The 20,902-nt window shown below is 34.5% G+C and overlaps 1 protein-coding gene across 1 annotated transcript in view; it reads left to right on the top strand.

Annotated features, from left to right (window-relative positions):
- The first annotated feature begins 3,458 nt into the window (after positions 1 to 3,458).
- Positions 3,459 to 20,902, top strand: part of Cht6 (Chitinase 6) — a 267,684-nt gene continuing 250,240 nt past the window's right edge. The window contains exon 1 of the mRNA XM_067779453.1: positions 3,459 to 9,129. Coding sequence (XP_067635554.1) covers positions 9,121 to 9,129 — 9 coding nt within the window. The 5' untranslated portion in view covers positions 3,459 to 9,120. The remainder of the gene's footprint in view (positions 9,130 to 20,902) is intronic.

Below are 20,902 nucleotides of genomic sequence, written 5' to 3'. Positions count from 1 at the left end.
TGTAACTTTTATAACTTGTTAATTTTAAACTTAACTATCTCTGAGTATTTGAGCTATTTGCCATCTGAATTATAATTTTTTTTTATTCAGTTTTTTTTACTCTAAAATAAAATACTTGGTCGTATACTCTAAAATCGGCGTTTTATCAACATTATCGGTTGCTGGATTTGCGGGTGCAACCTAACCATCAGCGATTTTGCACGAATGGTTGCCTCATTTTAGCTCAAGTACTCTCTGAACATCGGTCGCCATATATCATCCTGCAGTTGTGACTTCTGATTTGAAAGCATAAGCCTTAATTCATAATGTCAATTTCGTCCTCTGATAATTCACTTTCGTTTTTTTTTGTAAAAGCTACGAAAAGCTTCAAAAGTGTGTATGCGAGGGTGCATCAAGAAAGAGCTTGCTATGCTCTTTCTAAACTATGGCAAATAATTTGAAGTCAAGCTCAGCGTTCTGCCACTTGCAGGATTAAACTTAGTCGGTGTAATGAATGAGCTAATGTTTTTCATGTCGTCCAAAATAGTTACGGGTTGCAGTGTACTGCAGCAAAGGTAAATCCTAATTTTAAGATTAATAAGTAGACTGTTTCCTTGGGGATAAAGTTGAGAAGAATGATAATGCTGTAGTGCCCTTTGACAACGAAGCCTACAGTTTAAATTGGTTCCATATTTACCACTGAGCTGTTCGGTATATGGTTTTCAGTTTTTTGTCAGTGCAAACACTTGTTGATTATCATCATTTCATGCAGAGATGATGGGAGGTCCAGCACATGGTAACGAGCCTCAAAAGAACAGGACAAGGCAACTAAAATTTGTTTAATCTTAACACCTTTAGCTGGGGGTGACGCTCGATCGGGATTTACATTTTGGCGAGCATGCAGCCGCAATTGTATATACAGTTTAGAGCCGTAGCAAAATCCTCAAGTCCCTCCTCGCTGGCACTTATTAAGCAATTGACCGGCGGCTTGTATGCTACGCGTCTCCCTTATGGTTGCCAAGCTTAAAATAACCATATTGGAGGAAACTGCAGGCCTGTAAACATCGAGCGCTCAGAAATACACGGGACGTTTTCTTATGTATACATAACATCATCTACACAGTGAGGCAGGAATACTCCGCATAAGGAAGAGAAACGAAATGCTGAACAAACAGTTTCTGCTGAATACCTAGTAATCTGGGAATCTCAACAGATTGAAGTAGCCCCGCCTCCCAGGAACTTAAGGCGTCATATCCGTAAGCACTACGAAGTAGTTCGCACCTCAAAAAGTCAGTCTATATGAAGAAATTAAGCTCAAAGGCAAGTTTCCTATACTCGTAGTTGAGGAAGCAACCTCCCCAGGGGCCTCCCCACACGAGCCTCACTTTATCTCAACTTCGATCTGAATACTGTTATAAGTTAAACACGTACTTATTCAGAATTAACTTAACACAATGTATGTCCCGCTTGTAACGTAGGTATCCCCACATGACACCAAGCATCTTTTCAGCAACTTTTCTCTTTGGTATAATCCTGATGAAACAGCAAGTTTCCTCACACTTCCGTTAGAGAATATTGATGACAGTTTGTGAGTGATCGCAGCTATTGGATGGGCGAATCACTGCTAGAACAACAACAATATGAGAATAGAGAAAGGAAGAGATACAAACAAAACAAAACATAGAGAAAATATTTATGTAAAGAGTAAGAGCGGTACACGAGTGATTATAGTGAGAGAGATGTTGAGAGGATGTGCACTCAAAGAAGGAGTGAGAGTGCAGTGGAAAGGAGGATTATGGAAGCTGGCTAGGCAGTAAATGCAATGGTACCGAGAATTAAATGAAGGAGGAGAGGATTACAGGGAAAGAAGCAGTCAGGGCAGTGGGTAGGTTGCAGGGAAATATAAGATTCATTAAATTACTATCACGAACTTCGCCGGGTACACTCTAAAACATAGAAACACAATCTCAGTTTTTAATACCGTAGCACCTCAAATAAATTTTTTCCAATATCCACAACTGAGTATATGCCTTTTGATTGTACAGGAACTTAGTCTATCATACTTGTTTTGTTTTTGTTTTCATACTCAGTGAAAATATGCGCAAATAGCAACAAAAAGATGTACAAGAAAAACTTGAGTGGCACTTGCCGAAATAGTAAAACAAAACAATAACAACAATCAAGTAGTAAAAGTGACCCATCAAAACCACCTGTGGTGTGGTGTGGTGGAGGTGTTGGTTGCGGTGTACACTTACTTTTGCGCTCTGCTTTTGCGCGACTTTACTTTTTCGCCTCTGCAACGAACAAACCGAACACTTTGCATGGTATGGATTGCGAATTGCTGTTGTTGTTGTTTTTGTTTCTTAACTTGCTGCTGTTTATGGTGGCTAGCTCGTGGCACGTTTCATGACTTGAAGCTACCGTGTTGGCAACAGTTGGAATCAGTGCAACGGTGACTCTTGAACGGCAATGTTGAAATTGCGCTAAAACGAAGTTTACGCGTAAGTAAGATATAAAAACAAAGAGTGTGGTACAACGAAAAGTGAAGTTAGTAATTTTTTGTGTGCAAACGTGAAAGACAAACAAATTTTGAAAAATATGTATGACCGAAAATACAAAAAAAAAATAGGAAAGTTACAAAAATTAATTAACTAAATTTTCTACATTAACGTGGTAAAAAAAGAGAGCAGCACTAGTATTGAGACAAGTTTACACGCCAAAACAAAAATTTTCAAATTTCAAAAAAAAAAAAATTCCAAAAAATTAAAAAAATTAAAAAATTTTTTTTTTCATGTTTACTCTAAGAAGTTTTTTAAAATGAAACAAATCGTAGTGTGCAAGAAACTAAAAAACTTAATTATATATTTTTACATTTTACACACATTCATGTACACGAGTTATTAGTGCATGCGAAGACATAACCACAATTATTTCGATTTTGAAACTTTTTTTTTTTTATTTTCAAATCGTCTTGCATTTTTCGTTGATCTGCAAATAAGCATCGCCAAGCAGCTCACTGCTTACAGCTTACGTGTAGCTCACCAGCAGCTGAAAGTGAACATGAAGTGATCGCAGATTTTTTTTTTTTTAATTTTTTGGTGCGAAAATGAAAAGCGATTGCGTAAACTTTTGCAGAAAAGCTGTAAATATGTAGTTGCTGTTTGTTGTGTTGAAGCTACAGCTGAAGACTAAAATTGCGTCTGCGCCTGCGTGTTTCACATTTTACTTCTTTTTGAGCACAGCTTCGTTTGATTATATGATTTTTTTGTTGTTTTTGGTTGAATTGTGTGGCTTTGGAATTTTTCGAGACACACAAATACGGAAAAAATAAAAAATCATAAAAAAAAGAGTATTTAAAAATTGTTTGCAAATTTATTAATAAACAATATTGAGAAAATAATGAACAAATGTATGCCTACGAAAAGTTTTAATACTAAAAATAAAAAAAAAAAATACAAAAAAATTAAAACAGCGTAATTACTAGATTAAAATATTCAAACTATTTGCTCCAAGTTTAACATGATTTTCGAACAACTAAAAATTTTAAACATTACAATTTATAAAAAACTCAAATTTGGTGCAAGAAATATTTCGTCTAGAATCCTATAACACGAATAAAACAATAAAAACAAGTAAGGAAGGCTAAGTTCGGGTGTAACCGAACATTACATACTCAGTTGAGAGCTGTGGAGACAAAGTAAGGGAAATCACCATGTTGTAAAAGGAACCTAGGGTAACCCTGGAATGTGTTTGTATGACATGTGTATCAAATGGAAGGTATTAAAGAGTATTTTAAGAGGAAGTGGGCCATAGATCTATAGATGGACGCCATTTAGGGATATCGCCATAAAGGTGGACCAGGCCTGACTCGAGAATTTGTTTGTACGATATGGGTATCAAATGAAATGTGTTAATGATAATTTTAAAAGGGAGTGCGCCTAAGTTCTATAGGTGGACGTCTTTTCGAGATATCGCCATAAAGGTGGACCAGGGGTGACTCTAGAATTTATTTTGTACGATATGGGTATCAAATAAAAGGTATTAATGAGTATTTTAAAAGAGCGTGGGCCTAAGTACTATAGATGGACGCCTTTTCGAGATATCGCCATAAAGGTGGACCAGGGGTGACTCTAGAATTTGTTTGTACGATATGGGTATCAAATGAAAGGTGTTAATGAGTATTTTAAGAGGGCGTGGGCCTTAGTTCTATATGTGGACGCCTTTTCGAGATATCGCCATAAACGTGGACCAGGGGTGACTCTAGAATTTGTTTCTACTATATGGGTATCAAATGAAAGGTGTTAATGAGTATTTTAAAAGGGAGTGGGCCTTAGTTCTATAGGTGGACGCCTTTTCGGAATATCGTTATAAAAGTGGACCTGGGTTGACTCTAGAATGCATTTGTACAATATGGGTGTCAAACGAAAAGTGTAATAAGTTTTTTAAAAGGGAGTGGGCCTTTGTTCTATGGGTGGACGCCTTTTCGGGATATCGCCATAAACGTGGACCAGGGGTGACTTTAGAATGCGTTTGTACAATATGGGTATCAAATGAAAGGTGCTAATGAGTATTTTAAAAGGGTGTGGGCCTTAGTTCTATAGGTGGACGTCTTTTCGAGATATCGCCATAAAGGTGGACCAGGGGTGACTCTAGAATTTGTTTGTACGATATGGGTATCAAATGAAAGGTGTTAATGACTATTTTAAAAGGGTGTGGGTCTTAGTTCTATAGGTGGACGCCTTTTCGAGATATCTCCATAAAGGTAGACCAGGGGTGACTCTAGAACTTTTGTGTACGATATGGGTATCAAATGAAAGGTGTTAATGAGTATTTTAAGAGGGCGTGGGCCTTAGTTCTATATGTGGACGCCTTTTCGAGATATCGCCATAAACGTGGACCAGGGGTGACTCTAGAATTTGTTTCTACTATATGGGTATCAAATGAAAGGTGTTAATGAGTATTTTAAAAGGGAGTGGGCCTTAGTTCTATAGGTGGACGCCTTTTCGGAATATCGTTATAAAAGTGGACCTGGGTTGACTCTAGAATGCATTTGTACAATATGGGTGTCAAACGAAAAGTGTAATAAGTTTTTTAAAAGGGAGTGGGCCTTTGTTCTATGGGTGGACGCCTTTTCGGGATATCGCCATAAACGTGGACCAGGGGTGACTTTAGAATGCGTTTGTACAATATGGGTATCAAATGAAAGGTGCTAATGAGTATTTTAAAAGGGTGTGGGCCTTAGTTCTATAGGTGGACACCTTTTCGAGATATCGCCATAAAGGTGGACCAGGGGTGACTCTAGAATTTGTTTGTACGATATGGGTATCAAATGAAAGGTGTTAATGACTATTTTAAAAGGGCGTGGGTCTTAGTTCTATAGGTGGACGCCTTTTCGAGATATCGCCATAAAGGTGGACCAGGGGTGACTCTAGAATTTGTTTGTACGATATGGGTATCAAATGAAAGATGTTAATGAGTATTTTAAAAGGGCGTGGGCCTTAGTTCTATAGGTGGACGCCTTTTCGAGATATCGACATAAAGGTGGACTAGGGGTGACTCTAGAATTTGTTTATACGATATGGGTATCAAATGAAAGGTGTTAATGAGTATTTTAAAAGGGAGTGGGCCTTAGTTCTATAGGTGGATGCCTTTTCGAGATATCGCCATAAAGGTGGGCCAGGGGTGACTAGAATTTTTTTGTACGATATGAGTATCAAATGAAAGGTGTTAATGAGTATTTTAAAAAGGCGTGGGCCTTAGTTCTATAGGTGGACGCCTTTTCGAGATATCGACATAAAGGTGGACCAGGGGTGACTCTAGAATTTGTTTGTACGATATGGGTATCAAATGAAAGGTGTTAATGAGTATTTTAAAAAGGAGTGGGCCTTAGTTCTATATGTGAACGCCTTTTCGAGATATCGCCATAAACGTGGACCAGGGGTGACTCTAGAATGTGTTTGTACGATATGGGTATTAAATTAAAGATATTAATGAGGGTTTTAAAAGGGAGTGACCCTTAGTTGTATATGTGAAGGAGTTTTCGAGATATCTACCAAAATGTGGACCAGGGTGGTCCAGAACATCATCTGTCGGGTACCGCTAGTTTATTTATATATGTAATACCACGTACAGTATTCCTTCCAAGATTCCAAGGGCTTTTGATTTCGCCCTGCAAAAATTTTTCATTTTCTTCTACTTAATATGGTAGGTGTCACACCCATTTTACCAAGTTTTTTTCTAAAGTTATATTTTGCGTCAATAGACCAATACAATTACCATGTTTCATCCATTTTTTCGTATTTGGTATATAATTATGGCATTTTTTTCATTTTTCGTAATTTTCGATATCGAAAAAGTGGACGTGGTCATAGTCGGATTTCGGCCATTTTTTATACCAATACAAAGTGAGTTCAGATAAGTACGTGAACTGAGTTTAGTAAAGATATATCGATTTTTGCTCAAGTTATCGTGTTAACGGCCGAGCGGAAGGACAGACGGTCGACTGTGTATAAAAACTGGGCGTGGCTTCAACCGATTTCGCCCTTTTTCACAGAAAACAGTTATCGTCCTAGAAGCTAAGCCTCTACCAAATTTCACAAGGATTGGTTAATTTTTGTTCGACTTATGGCATTACAAGCATCCTAGAGAAATTAAATGAAAAAGGGCGAAGCCACGCCCATTTTGAAATTTTCTTTTATTTTTGTATTTTTTTGCACCATATTATTACTGGAGTTGAATGTTGGCATAATTTACTTATATGCTGTAAAGATATTAACTTTTCTTTTAAAATTTGAATTAAAAAAAATTTTGTTTTAAAAAGTGGGCGTGGTCGTTCTTCGATTTTGCTAATTTTTATTAAGCAGACATAAAGTAATAAGAGTAACGTTCCTGCCAAATTTCATCATGATATCTTCAACGACTGCCAAATTACAGCTTGTAAAACTTCTAAATTACCTTCATTTAAAAGTGGGCGGTGCTACGCCCATTGTCCAAAATTTTACTAGTTTTCCATTCTGCGTCATAAGCTCAACTCACCTACCAAGTTTCATCGCTTAATGCGTATTTGGTAATGAATTATCGCACTTTTTCGATTTTTCGAAATTTTCGATATCGAAAAAGTGGGCGTGGTTATTGTCCGATATCGTTGATTTTAAATAGCGATCTGAGATGGGTGCCCAGGAACCTACGTACCAAATTTCATCAAGATACCTCAAAATTTACTCAAGTTATCGTGTTAACGGACAGACGGACGGACGGACATGGCTCAATCGAATTTTTTTTCGATACTGATGATTTTGATATATGGAAGTCTATATCTATCTCGATTCCTTTATACCTGTACAACCAACCGTTATGCAATCAAAGTTAATATACTCTGTGAGCTCTGCTCAACTGAGTATAAAAAAACAATGGTAATTAAGGAAGTGCTGGGTGTTGCCTATATAAAACAGCCAGTTATGGGCACTGCCACGCCTATTTCTCTAAAAACCTTCTCGCCTAAATAGTAATATCCAGCGTAAACAGATATAGCACGTTTTATTGTAAAACAGATGTAGCTAAAAATTTTAGATTTTTCAGAGAACGCAAAATTTGATTTCTCCATACGAGTGTACAACATAATCCCGAACTACAAAATACCGAAATAAAAAATTCCGAAACACTTTGTTCCGATACGACCAAATACCGAAACAACCAGATCCCAAAAATTCATAAACCCTACAAATCCCGACAGTATGTTAATTGGGAAATGATGTGATGACACATGATGTCATAAAAAGTACACATCTTCGATATTGTTATATTATTCTAGGCATCTCTGCACAATAACTCTTACCCGATCTAACCTCGGTTCCGCGATCCACAGAATTTCTGCACAAAACAACTTTCTGCGCAGGCATAATGTGTATTAACGAAATTTTTAAAAATTTGTATGGATAATATGTTGTCGGGATTTTGACTAGTCGGGATATAATGCTGACGAGATGTTGTTATGGCTGGATTGTGTATTGTCGGAATTTCTGAAAATTTTCGGGATAAGGTATTGTCGGTATTGTGAAATTCGGGACTATGCGGTGCACTCCTCCACGCATATTCAACAAAAAATGATATTCAAAGACAGCTACATCGACCATTCACTCTACGTGAATGATTCTATATCTCAGAGCATAATAACAACAGAGAGAGTTAGGTTAGGTTAAGAGAGAGCATGCAAGGGAATTTCCCACATTTCCACTCAGAGACATATTTATCCATTGTGAGTGCGGGGTGGCGGCACATTCGTCCATTTAGATTATTTTCTAATGGTCCTCGACAAATCACTTGCTATCTCTGATGAGCTTAACTAAGATCCAAAGATCCACCTTTTCAGCCTCTCCCAGACTCTCGAAAAACCGTGCGACCAGAAATCTGTGTCGTCATGTTAGCAGTTTCGTTTTTTATAGGGCTTACCCCCAGCCCATTTTGCACTGCTCATCGCGAAATGCCGCAAAGTGCCGTATCTATGAGCTCGGTAATAAATTTTTTTGGCGGGTTGGGGTGTAAAATGCCGAGTGCACTATAATTACTGCCGTCGTAGCAACTGTGTGTCCATGTACTTAAAACCACCCCAATTGGAATAGTCACCCACCCCGTATCGCTTTCGCATAACTTCAGGGTGTCGTTCCATATTTATGCCCAAGTGACCTTCCCAAAAACAAAATAAAAAAATGTTAATAAAAAAATAAAAACTCAGTTAAATTGCACAATGCCTTAAGAAATTTGAAAAAAAAAAAAATGCAATAACAATTGCAAGAATGAAGAATAAAGAATAAAAAATAAGAAAATAAAAATATGAAAACTTAAAAACTGCCTTATAAATAAGTCGCCAACGTATAACTACTGAAAGACTTTAAATAAATATATTTATATGATTAGCAATAAACATTTTAAATTTAGTGACTTGATGCAATTTTTCTTATTCACAAATCGACATTCCAGCGTTGATAATATTTGTAAGAAAAAGTAAACAACAAAATATTTTGAGTGCACAAAAGATTTGCTAAAATACCTAAATTCAAAAAGAACAAAGTGTTCGAAAATACAACAATAACAGTCTGAAGAAAGTATCCGATTGGCGAACAATCTAAACAAATAAACGGCAAAATGCTTCCGGTAAGTACGCATAACACACAATCATAAATATATTTATATGTTTATATATCTTAGCTTAAATAAATCGAGTAAGAAAGTCTGGGTTCGGGTAGAACCGAATTTTACATAGCTATTTGTAGTTTCTAAAAATGTGGGCGCGTGGTCGTTAAATGTTTTTCTCCACCAGCATATATTTTACAAGAAAGGTAATTCCTCTGAGAAATTTTAATCTCTATATATAAAGAAGGATGTGTGTTTGTATGCAGCTTATGTACTCGGAAACCACTCCGTCGATTTTATTCAAATTTGAAAGATAGCTTCACAGCAACCCGGAAAATGACAGGGCATATGAAGGTTATCAGAGATCCATTATTGCAACTATGTGATGCGAATGCCCCTGCGCTCAGAATCTCACGGCCCATGCTTATCCTCGAGGTTTATCCTCATTATGTTCTGGGAGCCCATATCAAGGTTTTATTAGGATGGGTTCTTGAACATCGGGGGCATGAAGATAATGAACAGGCAGACTACCTAGCCAAGCATGCTGCTGTAGCACCTTACCAATGTGATATTTGCAAATCAAAAACTCCAATACTATTTTTCTTTATTTAACATCATTTTTTTGGGATTTGCCCATATGGATTTGAGAATTTTAACGATTCATGTTATTACAAGAGTAGCACCAATGGTGCCAATTATTCAAATGCTTACTGCATGTATGCGTGGTAAAGGTAAAGTAACTCCGATTACGAATATAAAAAAACCTCATTTGGCCAAATGTATTGGTGTGCGCATGCGTAGCTGCGTGGACAAACAAATTTTTCGCAATAATCAATTAATGATGAACTAAAAATATTGCTGCTTGATGGAATTTGACAGTAGGCATATTATTTGAACGCTAAATTTAAAACATTCCTGGTCTATATATCTGATCAAACCAATTTGGTTTTAAAATTTTAACTTCTCAAATACTTATCAAAATGACGGTTCTGAATCGGGTTTAGTTACTGTACTTTCGAGTTTGAAACCAGTTTTAAGTTTAAACATGGTTTACTACACATATTCACATACATATTGTAACCAATTTTGGAGATTTTCTGATAATTATGCACCTTCTACTAACGTTCGAATCGCTGAACTGTCGAATAAATAACTCCAATATTCATTATTGCAAAATGGTCTTTATGTAGACTGCTTTGGGCGTAGTACTTCACAATTATACATCACAACTAATAGCGTGTTTTAATCAAACTTGCGCTGCTTTTATACTCTCTGTTGCCTCGTTCGCATATTTCTCCTAAGGTCTAGACATTTCACCAATATGCCTTCTGAAACAGTTGTATTTCATACTTGTTATGTGAGGTATCTCTTCCCATCGAGCTGTTGGTTATGTGTGTGGAATGTTCTTCCTTGCCTTGTACATGAGTGTGTCTGCTTGCTTTAATGTGTATATGTACAGAAGTGTGGCTGCTTGCTGTTAGTGCTACATCCAGGCACTGCTCCGCGACTTCGTTCATCTTTTTCTTTGTGACAACCGGAGTCTCAGCGTTAGCTCCCTTTAGTATAATCGAGTAAGCTGAAGTCTGATCGTTATCTCCCTTTAGCTTATTAACATTTGTGTTTTTGTATCTTAAGCCATTATTGCCTTCCTCTTCCTGTATTACAGCTTTTGAGGTACATGGCTTTTCAGTACTTAGACTTTCCTCTCCGCTTTTATTTGCATATTTAGAGGTGTGCTTGCTATCATTTCGGCAGGCTAGCCTCCTCTCTCTGGGACTAAGGCATTTGCCCTCCTCCTTCTGCCTCTTACAAACAGCCTTGTCGAGTTCAGCCGATCGCTGCGTCTTGCCTCCAGGGGCTCCTTCCACCTCGATGCGGTTGCAAAATTGATGATTGTTTGTAGTCGGGCCCATGCCATACGCGCAATTCCGCAGTCGTTGGGGTCCAACTGTCTGTTTCCTCTCCTTTCCAATGTTATTTCTTGGTCCGGGTCGGCAGACCGCTCCTTTATCGAGCTATCCGCGCCCGATTCATCGCTGATAGCGATGTCCTCCTCCCAGGCTTGCACCACCATCGCCCTTTCCTTCTCTTCTTCCTTAGTTCTGCACGCTAGAGTCCATCTTGGCCGTTAGACCACCTGCCCGCCAAGGCTAGCCCATTGTCGGCCGCTATAAAGTTCGACTAAGCACTCACACTAACGACAAGGTACCTGCTATAGTAAAGGTTTCAATTTTAGTCCGAGATTTCTAACCGTGTATATAAAAATAAATCATAAGACTAATTTTATTTCATTGATATATCGGAAAATATTATCTTTAAAGCATTTAAGTCGCGCTTCCCGCTGTTCCTACATGTCAATAGCTTTTGCCATACCCAATTTTGCTTTTTCCGTATTGTATTTAACGTTACGGCACGCCTTTCTACTTTTTTCTACTGGCTTGCACTTTCTTCGTAATGCGACTTTTTTGATGATCAGCTGTACGAATCGCTTACTGATTGCCAGCTCGGGTGATTTTTTGTTTGTTTGGTATTTCAATATTAGCCATTTCTATTATTCATCACGCTGTGTTTGAATATATTTGAAAATCCACAATAAACATTAAAATGATTTATAAGAGAGCAACAAATAATATGTTATGTCATGATTTTCAAAAGCTTTTAATATGCGATTCATCAACTCAATGGCAGTAAAACCTGTTTAAACATTAAGGCTGAAATTGCTACTGGCGAAGCGAATGAAAATTTTGTGCAATTGCGACTTAAATGGTGAAGCTTTTGTTGGTTTTGCCAGAACATGGCGAACAAGTGTCAAAAATGAGCATTATGGCATTCAGGGCAAATCCAGTAAATTTGGAAATCATAATTCGTTTGGTACCAAAGGATGTCAGTAAAATAACATAACGCAAACTTTATTTAGATTTGACATTCTGTGGTAGTGCGTGTTGGGTCTGAATTTATTTTGCTACCACTTTGTATATTGTACAGAATTTTAGGAATCCTTGAATATTCTGCGCCTTCTTTTATAGTTCGAATAGCTTAACTGTCAAATAAATAACTCAAATATTTCGTATTGCAAAATGTTCTTTACTGACAACACTAGTTTGGTAACAGTACTTCACAATTAAATTACTCGCATACTTCTCTTATAGCTTGGTAAAATCAAACTGACGAATAGCATTCTCGAACAGTTGCATCTCATAGTTGCTTGCTTAGCTTCACACATGTATATGTGTGAGTAATGTCATCTTCGCTCTTAGCTGATTATTACTATATGTGCGACTGTTTCTCTTTCTTCCTCGTTCTAGCTGCAGACTACATGTATGTATGTGAAATATTCTCTTCGCTTTTAGCTTTGATGTTTACATGTATGTGTGGTTGCCTGCTTTGGTGTTGTTGTGCATTTATATACTAGCAGCATAGTGATGTATGAAATGCCAATACTCGCCGAAAAATGCATTTTTCATTTGGTTTGGCAATTTGTCCTGCAAGGTGCATGGATTGTTTATATCATATGCAATACTACGAGAGCACCCCATTAGGGAGTTATGGCATGCATCATTAGCAAGCTTAAAAATATTGACATAGATAATAACAAAATACCACCAAAAATCATGAACAAAATTGCTTAATTTGATCATGAGGGAAAAGGCGTATTGAGCGGCAACCGTTGAATCCGGATTGCAATTTAGTTTACTACAATTCGTGCACGAATATATACATAGGTTTGAGCATAACATAAATTGCAGGGATTTCAAAAAATTTTTGCGTTTGTTATGACTTTACAATTTGTGCAATCAATGCTTTGGAAGACAAAGCGAGTGCCCCTTATGCTTGTTCTTGTGATTTTCCTAGCAAATTTCCATGTTTTGGAATGATGGGTTAATACTGTGCTGGGAATAGGGCCAGAATTCGCTTTGCCCTCACTTTTGAAATTTTGAACTGCGGCGAATTGAGTCTGTACTCGTTTTTATATCACCTTGTGATGGAATACCAAAAGCTGAAAAGCGAATATATATAATGGGATGGCAGAGCGAATTCAACCCAATTCGCTGTGTGGAAAAAGGCATGTCAAAAGAAAATTAGCATTGATTTCTATTAACTGATTGTTGTACCATATCTTGCCAAGAAAATAGCAAGAACAAGCAATCATCTAATGGGATAACATCATCTTGTACTGAATTCGCCTTGAAAAGCTGATTACGTGTTCTACAGGATGTCAGAAGAGGAAATGAAGGCTTAGATAATCTCGTGTGAGGTGAATCGGGTCTAAATTCGCTTTGAAATCATCGAACAAATGCGGTGCAAGGCGAATTCATTATCAGGTGTTGTTATCCCAACAGCTGATTGCTTCTTCTTGATTATTTTTCATACAACGCCTTGTACAACAATATGTCAGTTAATCGAAATCAATGAAACTTTTCTTTTGACTTGACATTCTTCTGCACGGCGAATTGATTCGCCTTCATACGATGGGTAAGGTAAAGCAAGGAAAAGTACGAGTAGAAAGGCAGAAGTGGAAAAAAATAATGAAAACAAGAACAAAGATAGAGACCAAAAGAAAGCAGATTATAATGAAAAAAATTTTATGAACACAAAACCAAGACAAAGAGAAATATGGAGAAGATGAAGTCGAAAAGAAATTTGAAGCCCAACACGGGAACAAATGTAATGGCTAGACCAACACAAAGACGAAAACGAGAAGAGCGCAACGGCGTCGAGAACAAAACGTTGATCGAAAAGAAGTTGAAGTTTAAAACAAGGACGAAGATTAAGATTAAAATGCAATCAAGATGAGGACACTGATGACGAATGTGGAACTGAAATTAGGAGTGGGTGTGAGGGATGGGAGTGTTATTTGTAGTGGGAGTGGTATTGTGAGTAGGAGTGGGAATGGGAGGGTCATAAATGGAATAAGGTATGGCGAATCATAAGAACAAATGTACGGTAATAGTGAACAGAATGGGATAGAATGTGAAAAGAGGAAATGGGTTCGCTTTTTAAATATAGGGAAACAAAATTTCGGGTAGGATTCAGTCTGCCGGGTACGATAGTCATATAATAAAAACAATATACGTAAACCTATCAGTGGGACTTTTTTTCTTTTATTTGCAATTAAAATATTACTAAAAAGGAAAAAAGATATTAAAAAAAAAAACCAGTTTTTAGTACCACCCTAATGAACACACCTGTGTACAAAATATTTTCATTTATTTCTTTTTTTCAAATTTCTTAAGGAAATAGCAAGCCATTTAATATTTCCTGTCTTTGTTTAAACGTTGACAACTTCAACGTTATTATTGTGGTACTACTCGCTGAACTGAAGCGCAGAAGTGGTTGACCACTATAAAAAAAACCGAAAAAAAATTTATTAGTAGTAAGTGATAGTAAAAACACATAAAGGACGCGATTTATGAAGTCTTATGACATTGTTGAAATTTTTGACATGCATTTTTGTTCCAAAATAGAGATGCTTTATTACCATGAGACTGTCATTATCGAGTAGATAAGTGAATGGTAAATATTTTTTAAAATAAGTAAAATTTAAATTGAAAAAAAGCGGCGGTCAACAAAGTGTGATTGAATTCGGAAAATATAAAAAAAAAGAGAAAATATTGAAAAATAATGAATATAAAAAAAAACTTATAAATATATGAAAAGATAATAAAGAAAAAGAAAAACGAAAAAAATTAAGAAATAAATCGCGTTAACAGGGTAAGACTTACTAAGCCTTAACATTTAACCAGCCACCGTCCCTTTTTTCTTTATTTAATTTTTTCTGTCCCAATAGTAAAAACTTATAAATAAAGCTTCGTGTTTCGTAACTTTCACTTAAGCTTAAGACGCCGCTGTTAACAATAATCGAAATTATTTCATGCAATCAATATGTGACAGATTAAAGTAAATATTTATAAAGCAGCTCGACTGGTAGCCCTTGAAAATATGTTTCAAGGTTCAAAGGTAAACTTACATAATTCGTATACAAACGTTTATGCTTCAGAAATTTTGTATTCAAAAAATAGCGCCGAGACATTATTGCTATTAATAAGTCGCTAGTTTCGAAAATGACACAACTTCAATTTGGAAAAATTGAATTTTTTGGATATATGTAGATACATATGTACATATAATAATCCTAGTAACTTTAACATATTTTTTTGCCAGAATCTAACTCATGCTACTTTAAAGAAGGATGTTTATAGCGATCTCATACATACATATATATACCACTGCTTGTAAACATAAAGCGGATTTTTTAAATTGTAACTGAGATGAATTGTGACAGAAATGGATTATTTTAAATGGAAATTGAACTGTGTTCCCGCAAGCGAGATGATCTGCATAGTTTAACTTATCAAGGTCATTCGTAGTAATAATTGATATTTATAAAATTCGTGTGTTGCATGCCTGTAGAGAAAATGTGTTACATAATGAGAAAAACGAAAATTTGCCTACGAAATGGAAGTAAAAAAGAAATATGAAATCGAAGTAGTATTCTAAATAAAATAAGTTGGGAAAATAAAATAAAATAATAAAAACCAAATAAAGTAAATAAGATACAATAAAATAAAATAAAAAAAAAAATAAAGTTAAATAAGATAAAAACAATAAAATAAAATAAAATAAAATAAAATAAAATAAAATAAAATAAAATAAAATAAAATAAAATAAAATAAAATAAAATAAAATAGAGTTAAATGCAATAAAATAAAATAAAAAGAAATAAAATAAAGTAAAATAAAATAAAATAAAATAAAATAAAATAAAATAAAATAAAATAAAACAAAATAAAATAAAATATATTGAAATAAAATAAAATTAAATTAAATGAAAAACATGAAATAAAATAAATTCAAATAAGATAAAAAAGACAGTAAGGTAAAATAATATAAAATAAAATAAAATAGAATAAAATAAAATAAAATATAAGAAAATAAAATAAAGTAAAATAACTTAAAATAAAATAAAGTAAAGTAAAATAAAATAAAATAAAATAAAATAAAACAAAATAAAATAAAATAAAATAAAATAGAACAAAATAGAATAAAATAAAATAAAATAAGATATAAGAAAATAAAATAAAGTAAAATAACTTAAAATAAAATAAAATAAAGTAAAGTAAAATAAAATAAAATAAAATAAAATAAAATAAAACAAAATAAAATAAAGCAAAATAAAATAAAATACAATAAAATAAAACAAAATAAAATAAGATAAAATAAAATATGATAAAATAAAATAAAATATGAAAAAATAAAATAAAATAAAATAAAGCAAAATAAAATAAGATAAAATAAAATAAAATAAAATAAAATAAAACAAAATAGAATAAAATAAAATAAGATATAAGAAAATAAAATAAAGTAAAATAACTTAAAATAAAATAAAGTAAAGTAAAATAAAATAAAATAAAATAAAACAAAATAAAATAAAATATACTGAAATAAAATAAAATAAAATTAAATGAAAAAAATGAAATAAAATAAATTCAAATAAGATAAAAAAAAAACAAGGTAAAATAATATAAAATAAAATAAAATGCAACACAATAAAATAAAATAAAGCAAAATAAAATAAGATAAAATAGAATAAAACAAAATAAAATAAAATAAAATAGAATAAAATAAAATAAGATATAAGAAAATAAATAAAGTAAAATAACTTAAAATAAAATAAAGTAAAGTAAAATGAAATAAAATAAAATAAAATAAAGTAAAATAATATAAAATAAAATAACATAAAAAAGTAATATAAAATAAAATAAAATAAAATAAAATAAAAAAATGAAATGAAGCAAAACAAAATAAAAATCAAAACAAAACAAACCGAGATAAAGTATAATAACATAATATGATAAATATCATAAAATAAAAGAAATTAAATATTATGTAAATAAAATGAAAAAAATAACATGATTTTATTATAATATAAAATAAAATTTAAATAAATCAAATTAAATAAAAAAGAAAAAAAAAATAAAGCAATATAAAAAATATAATAAAATAAAATAAAATAAGGAAAAATATAGAAAATTAAAGTAAGTTAGGTTATGTAGGTAGTTAGCCGAACCCACGAGAATCGAAGGTCGAACTTGAAAGCTAAGCCGTTCCCGTTACTGTTACCATTATTGAAATTCAAAATCAAAACCAAACCCAGTATTGATTCACTGATATTGAAACCTAAATGGGAGTCCATGTTCAGTTGGAAAATTAATCAAAATCTAGATCGACAAGTGCATACAAAATCGAAGATACAGTTTTATGTTCTAAACTTAGATGGAGCTTTTTGCTATTGGAATGAAAATTATTTTTATAAAAACGGTTTTTGCAGACCAAAGAAAATATTAGTTCTTTGAATTTCGAGTTGATGTAGAACCTTGCCTTGAACGTGAAGCCTTGTAACAGTTGTTGAAGTGTTAAAGTTTCATAAAGAAGGCCATGATGTTGGTTCTTTAGTAGGTGTTATCAAAAATGTTAACGGCTTACGGGCCGACAGACGGAACTGGCACAATCAAATTTTTTTCGACACTGATAATAAGGATACGCATTATTTTATGTATATCTCGACCCCTTTACACCCTACCGTGATCCCATTAAAGCTGTTGAAACCTGCAGTCGAAAGCCAAAGTAGTCAGTAAACATACTAGTTAATTGACACAGTCAACAATCGCGCACTCCTCCAAGAACAATAAGAAAACATCTCCGTAAGCACTACGATGAGATACGGCACCTTCCAACTAAGCCGGTTGATCCAGATTAACATAATGGGGTCCTAATCCTAATCCACACTGAGTAGAGAAGTAGCTTCGCTAGGTCGCGCCCGAAGAACGCTGTTAACAATATACTATTGCATAAACTAAGAAGTATTTCAATTGGTATAATATTGAATATCGATGTATTTAATAACTAGTATGCCATCTGCTACAATGCTGGCGATAGGCTGACTAGTGTTCTCATTGGTATGACCCTGATGCATATACTGACTAGTATGCCATCTGGTACGATTCTGGTGCAGATATTGGCAATTGATATTTCCTAGGACATCGCCATGTTAAAAATGCCAGTTGATAATATTCTCCTAGTATAAAACTAGTTGGTTTGACTGCAGGGTAGTATATTATAAGTATACTTACTTACAGAATTGACGCGCTTGTTGATTCTTCGCTGGGTTAACTAGAACCAATTGATAACACCAAGGGAGCTTAAATCGTTTTCCACCTGATTTTTCCAGCGGAGTGGGGGCCTCCCTCTTCCTATGCTTCCATAGGCGGGTTCCGATAGAAATACTTTCTTCGCCGGAGCATCGTCTTTCATTCGCTTGACATGGCCTAGCCAGCGTTCTCGTGCAGCTCATAATTAATTTTTCATCAGTACTCGCTGTCACCAAATTTTGAACTTCCATCGCGTATCCCAACAAAATACCTTTCGATTTGTTTACCTTATTAAACAATAGTACCTCTGTGTGTTGGTGTAATTGACTCTTTTGGTATGAGGGCAAACGCTCTCTAAGCTCTGTATATAAACAATTTTCCATTCCTTATATTTTAATCATTATTTTCCGACTTGGAAACTAGAGAAGAAGCGCATAGTCATAGTTTTCTTTTAGAGGTGAGCCTGTAAATTTGGTCTGCCACTACCTGCAAGACGGTTTTGTTTATAAAGTTCATACCAAATCATTTTTTCAGTCTAATTCAACGGTAATAGATCAATTTTAAACACACCTTTAAATAAATTAATTATAGCTCAAAGCGGCTAAAAAATTAATATTATTACTAAGGAAATGGACTGACTAAGAAATGTGGCGCACCTTTTTTACAGCATCACTTAAGCATTTATGGCCAAATCTAAACTAAAAATCGCTATACAAAACAATAATATAGAGCACCAAAAATCGATGATAATGAATGCTGACGTCAATAATAATTATTTTATTAAAAATCAATTTATAATAATTTTATGATTGAAAAAATAAAATTTTTAAATTAAGATTTGTATGGGTGATCTGTATCACCATGCACTGAAAGAAAAAAACTGTTGAAATCAACCGAATTACGGGTCAATCTAAACGAACTGTTCAATCAACTTTGCACAAATTGTTGATTATGAATTGAGTGTTTCAACAGTAAAATTAACACGAAGAAAGTTCAGCAAATGTAAGCCAAAGCTCTGTAAAAAACTTTTTTTCTAAAGATTTTGATGTTGCTTTTTCCAGGCCTTGACATCAGAATTTACGGTGTGGTAAGCGCAGAACTATGCCATCACACCACGTTGGCCGCCTAGGTCTGTTCTCTGAACTGAAAGTTCCACTGAGCTTGTCAGTTAAACTACGCTTTAACTTATTCTGCAGTTTTTCCGTCTACTTTAGATGAAGTCTAAGCTAAGCTTAAGCTGGCGATCTGGCAAGGTTAAACTCTAATTAACCTAACAGTTATTTGCGTTTGTTTGCAAATATTCCCCACAAGCATTTGGACTTGAGTCCCATTAGAGCTCATGTTGTTAACAGTATACTTCTAAAATCTCACGAGTCGTTTCGAAGCAGTGGCTCAAGTTGAGAATAATAACGCTCTGAGCATAAAAGAGAAATTTTTATTAAGCAAAAAATGCTGTCACTTAAGGCCCAGTTTTTTAGTGCGAGTTTAAACTCCAGTTAAAGTCGACTAGATTTAAACCCTGCCACTTCGGCCGCTTAAGATAAGATGAGCAGCAAAATTTGAAGTTATCGAACAAAGGGGCAGGGTTAAACTCTAAGTCCACTTTAACTCGCACTAAAAAACACGTCCTTAGTTGAAAAGAAGGTAATTACCAACTTATACTCAAGTGTGATTCCCCAAATGTAAGATTCCAATACAACAGTATTTTCATGAAGATAAAATAAAACATTAATAATTTACAACGCTTCATTACTGCTACCAAGCAAGTGTTCATATCTCACAATAAACAGCTGTTGCTTTTGGTGGTACCACCTTGGAGAAGATTTTTTTGCAACTCCGTTTCAACTCGATATCCAATGTAGGATATCAACTGGATAAATTTGCTTGATACACATTTGAGTATTTCGCAAAATCTCTCAAAGATTGGAGAATAATATGAAAATGACGTTGGAGTCAACTTGAGAACTATGAATTTTACACAATTTCTCAAAGGTTGGATAGTGATTGGAGAATGATGCTGGATATCAATTTGAGAACTATCAGGTTTAGGAGTAATTTGAAAATGCTGTTAGATATCAACTTGAGAACTACACATATATTTCTCTAAGGCTGGAGAACTATTTTTCCATATTTGTTAGGTAAACAAAATCCCGCTGTTGCTGTATCTACAAATTATCTAGATAATAAAAAACCAATGTTGCCGTACACAACAAAAAAGCTCACTCCAAAGGCGGCCTTAAACAGGAAAAACTGCTGAGTAGTTTCATTGAAGTTTAATTTTGACTAGAGTTTAAGCAAACTTAGTTTAAGCTTAGCTTAACCGACTACTGACAAACCGCGCGTTAGAATACCAATGAGAACTGTTAAACTAGCAAATTTCCGTCAAAATTAGAATAATAGTGGCAGTTGATATGACAGAGATTTCTGTGGTACAACAGTCATACGAACAAGGCAGTTAGTTGTTGTTGTTTTTGTAGCGATAAGGACAGTCCCCGAAGGTCTTGGGGAGTGTTACCGATGTTGATGGTCTTTTTCCGGATGCAGATCCGGTACGATCCGGTACCAAGCCCGACAATCTCGGGAAGATTTGGTATGGCCACATGCGATCTTATAGCCATCACGCCCTCCCAAACCTTAGATCCATGA

This window comes from Eurosta solidaginis, chromosome 4, assembly GCF_040869045.1.
Source record: "Eurosta solidaginis isolate ZX-2024a chromosome 4, ASM4086904v1, whole genome shotgun sequence".
Taxonomy (NCBI): Eukaryota; Metazoa; Arthropoda; class Insecta; order Diptera; family Tephritidae; genus Eurosta; species Eurosta solidaginis.
This window is presented reverse-complemented; position numbering and strand designations above follow the sequence as displayed.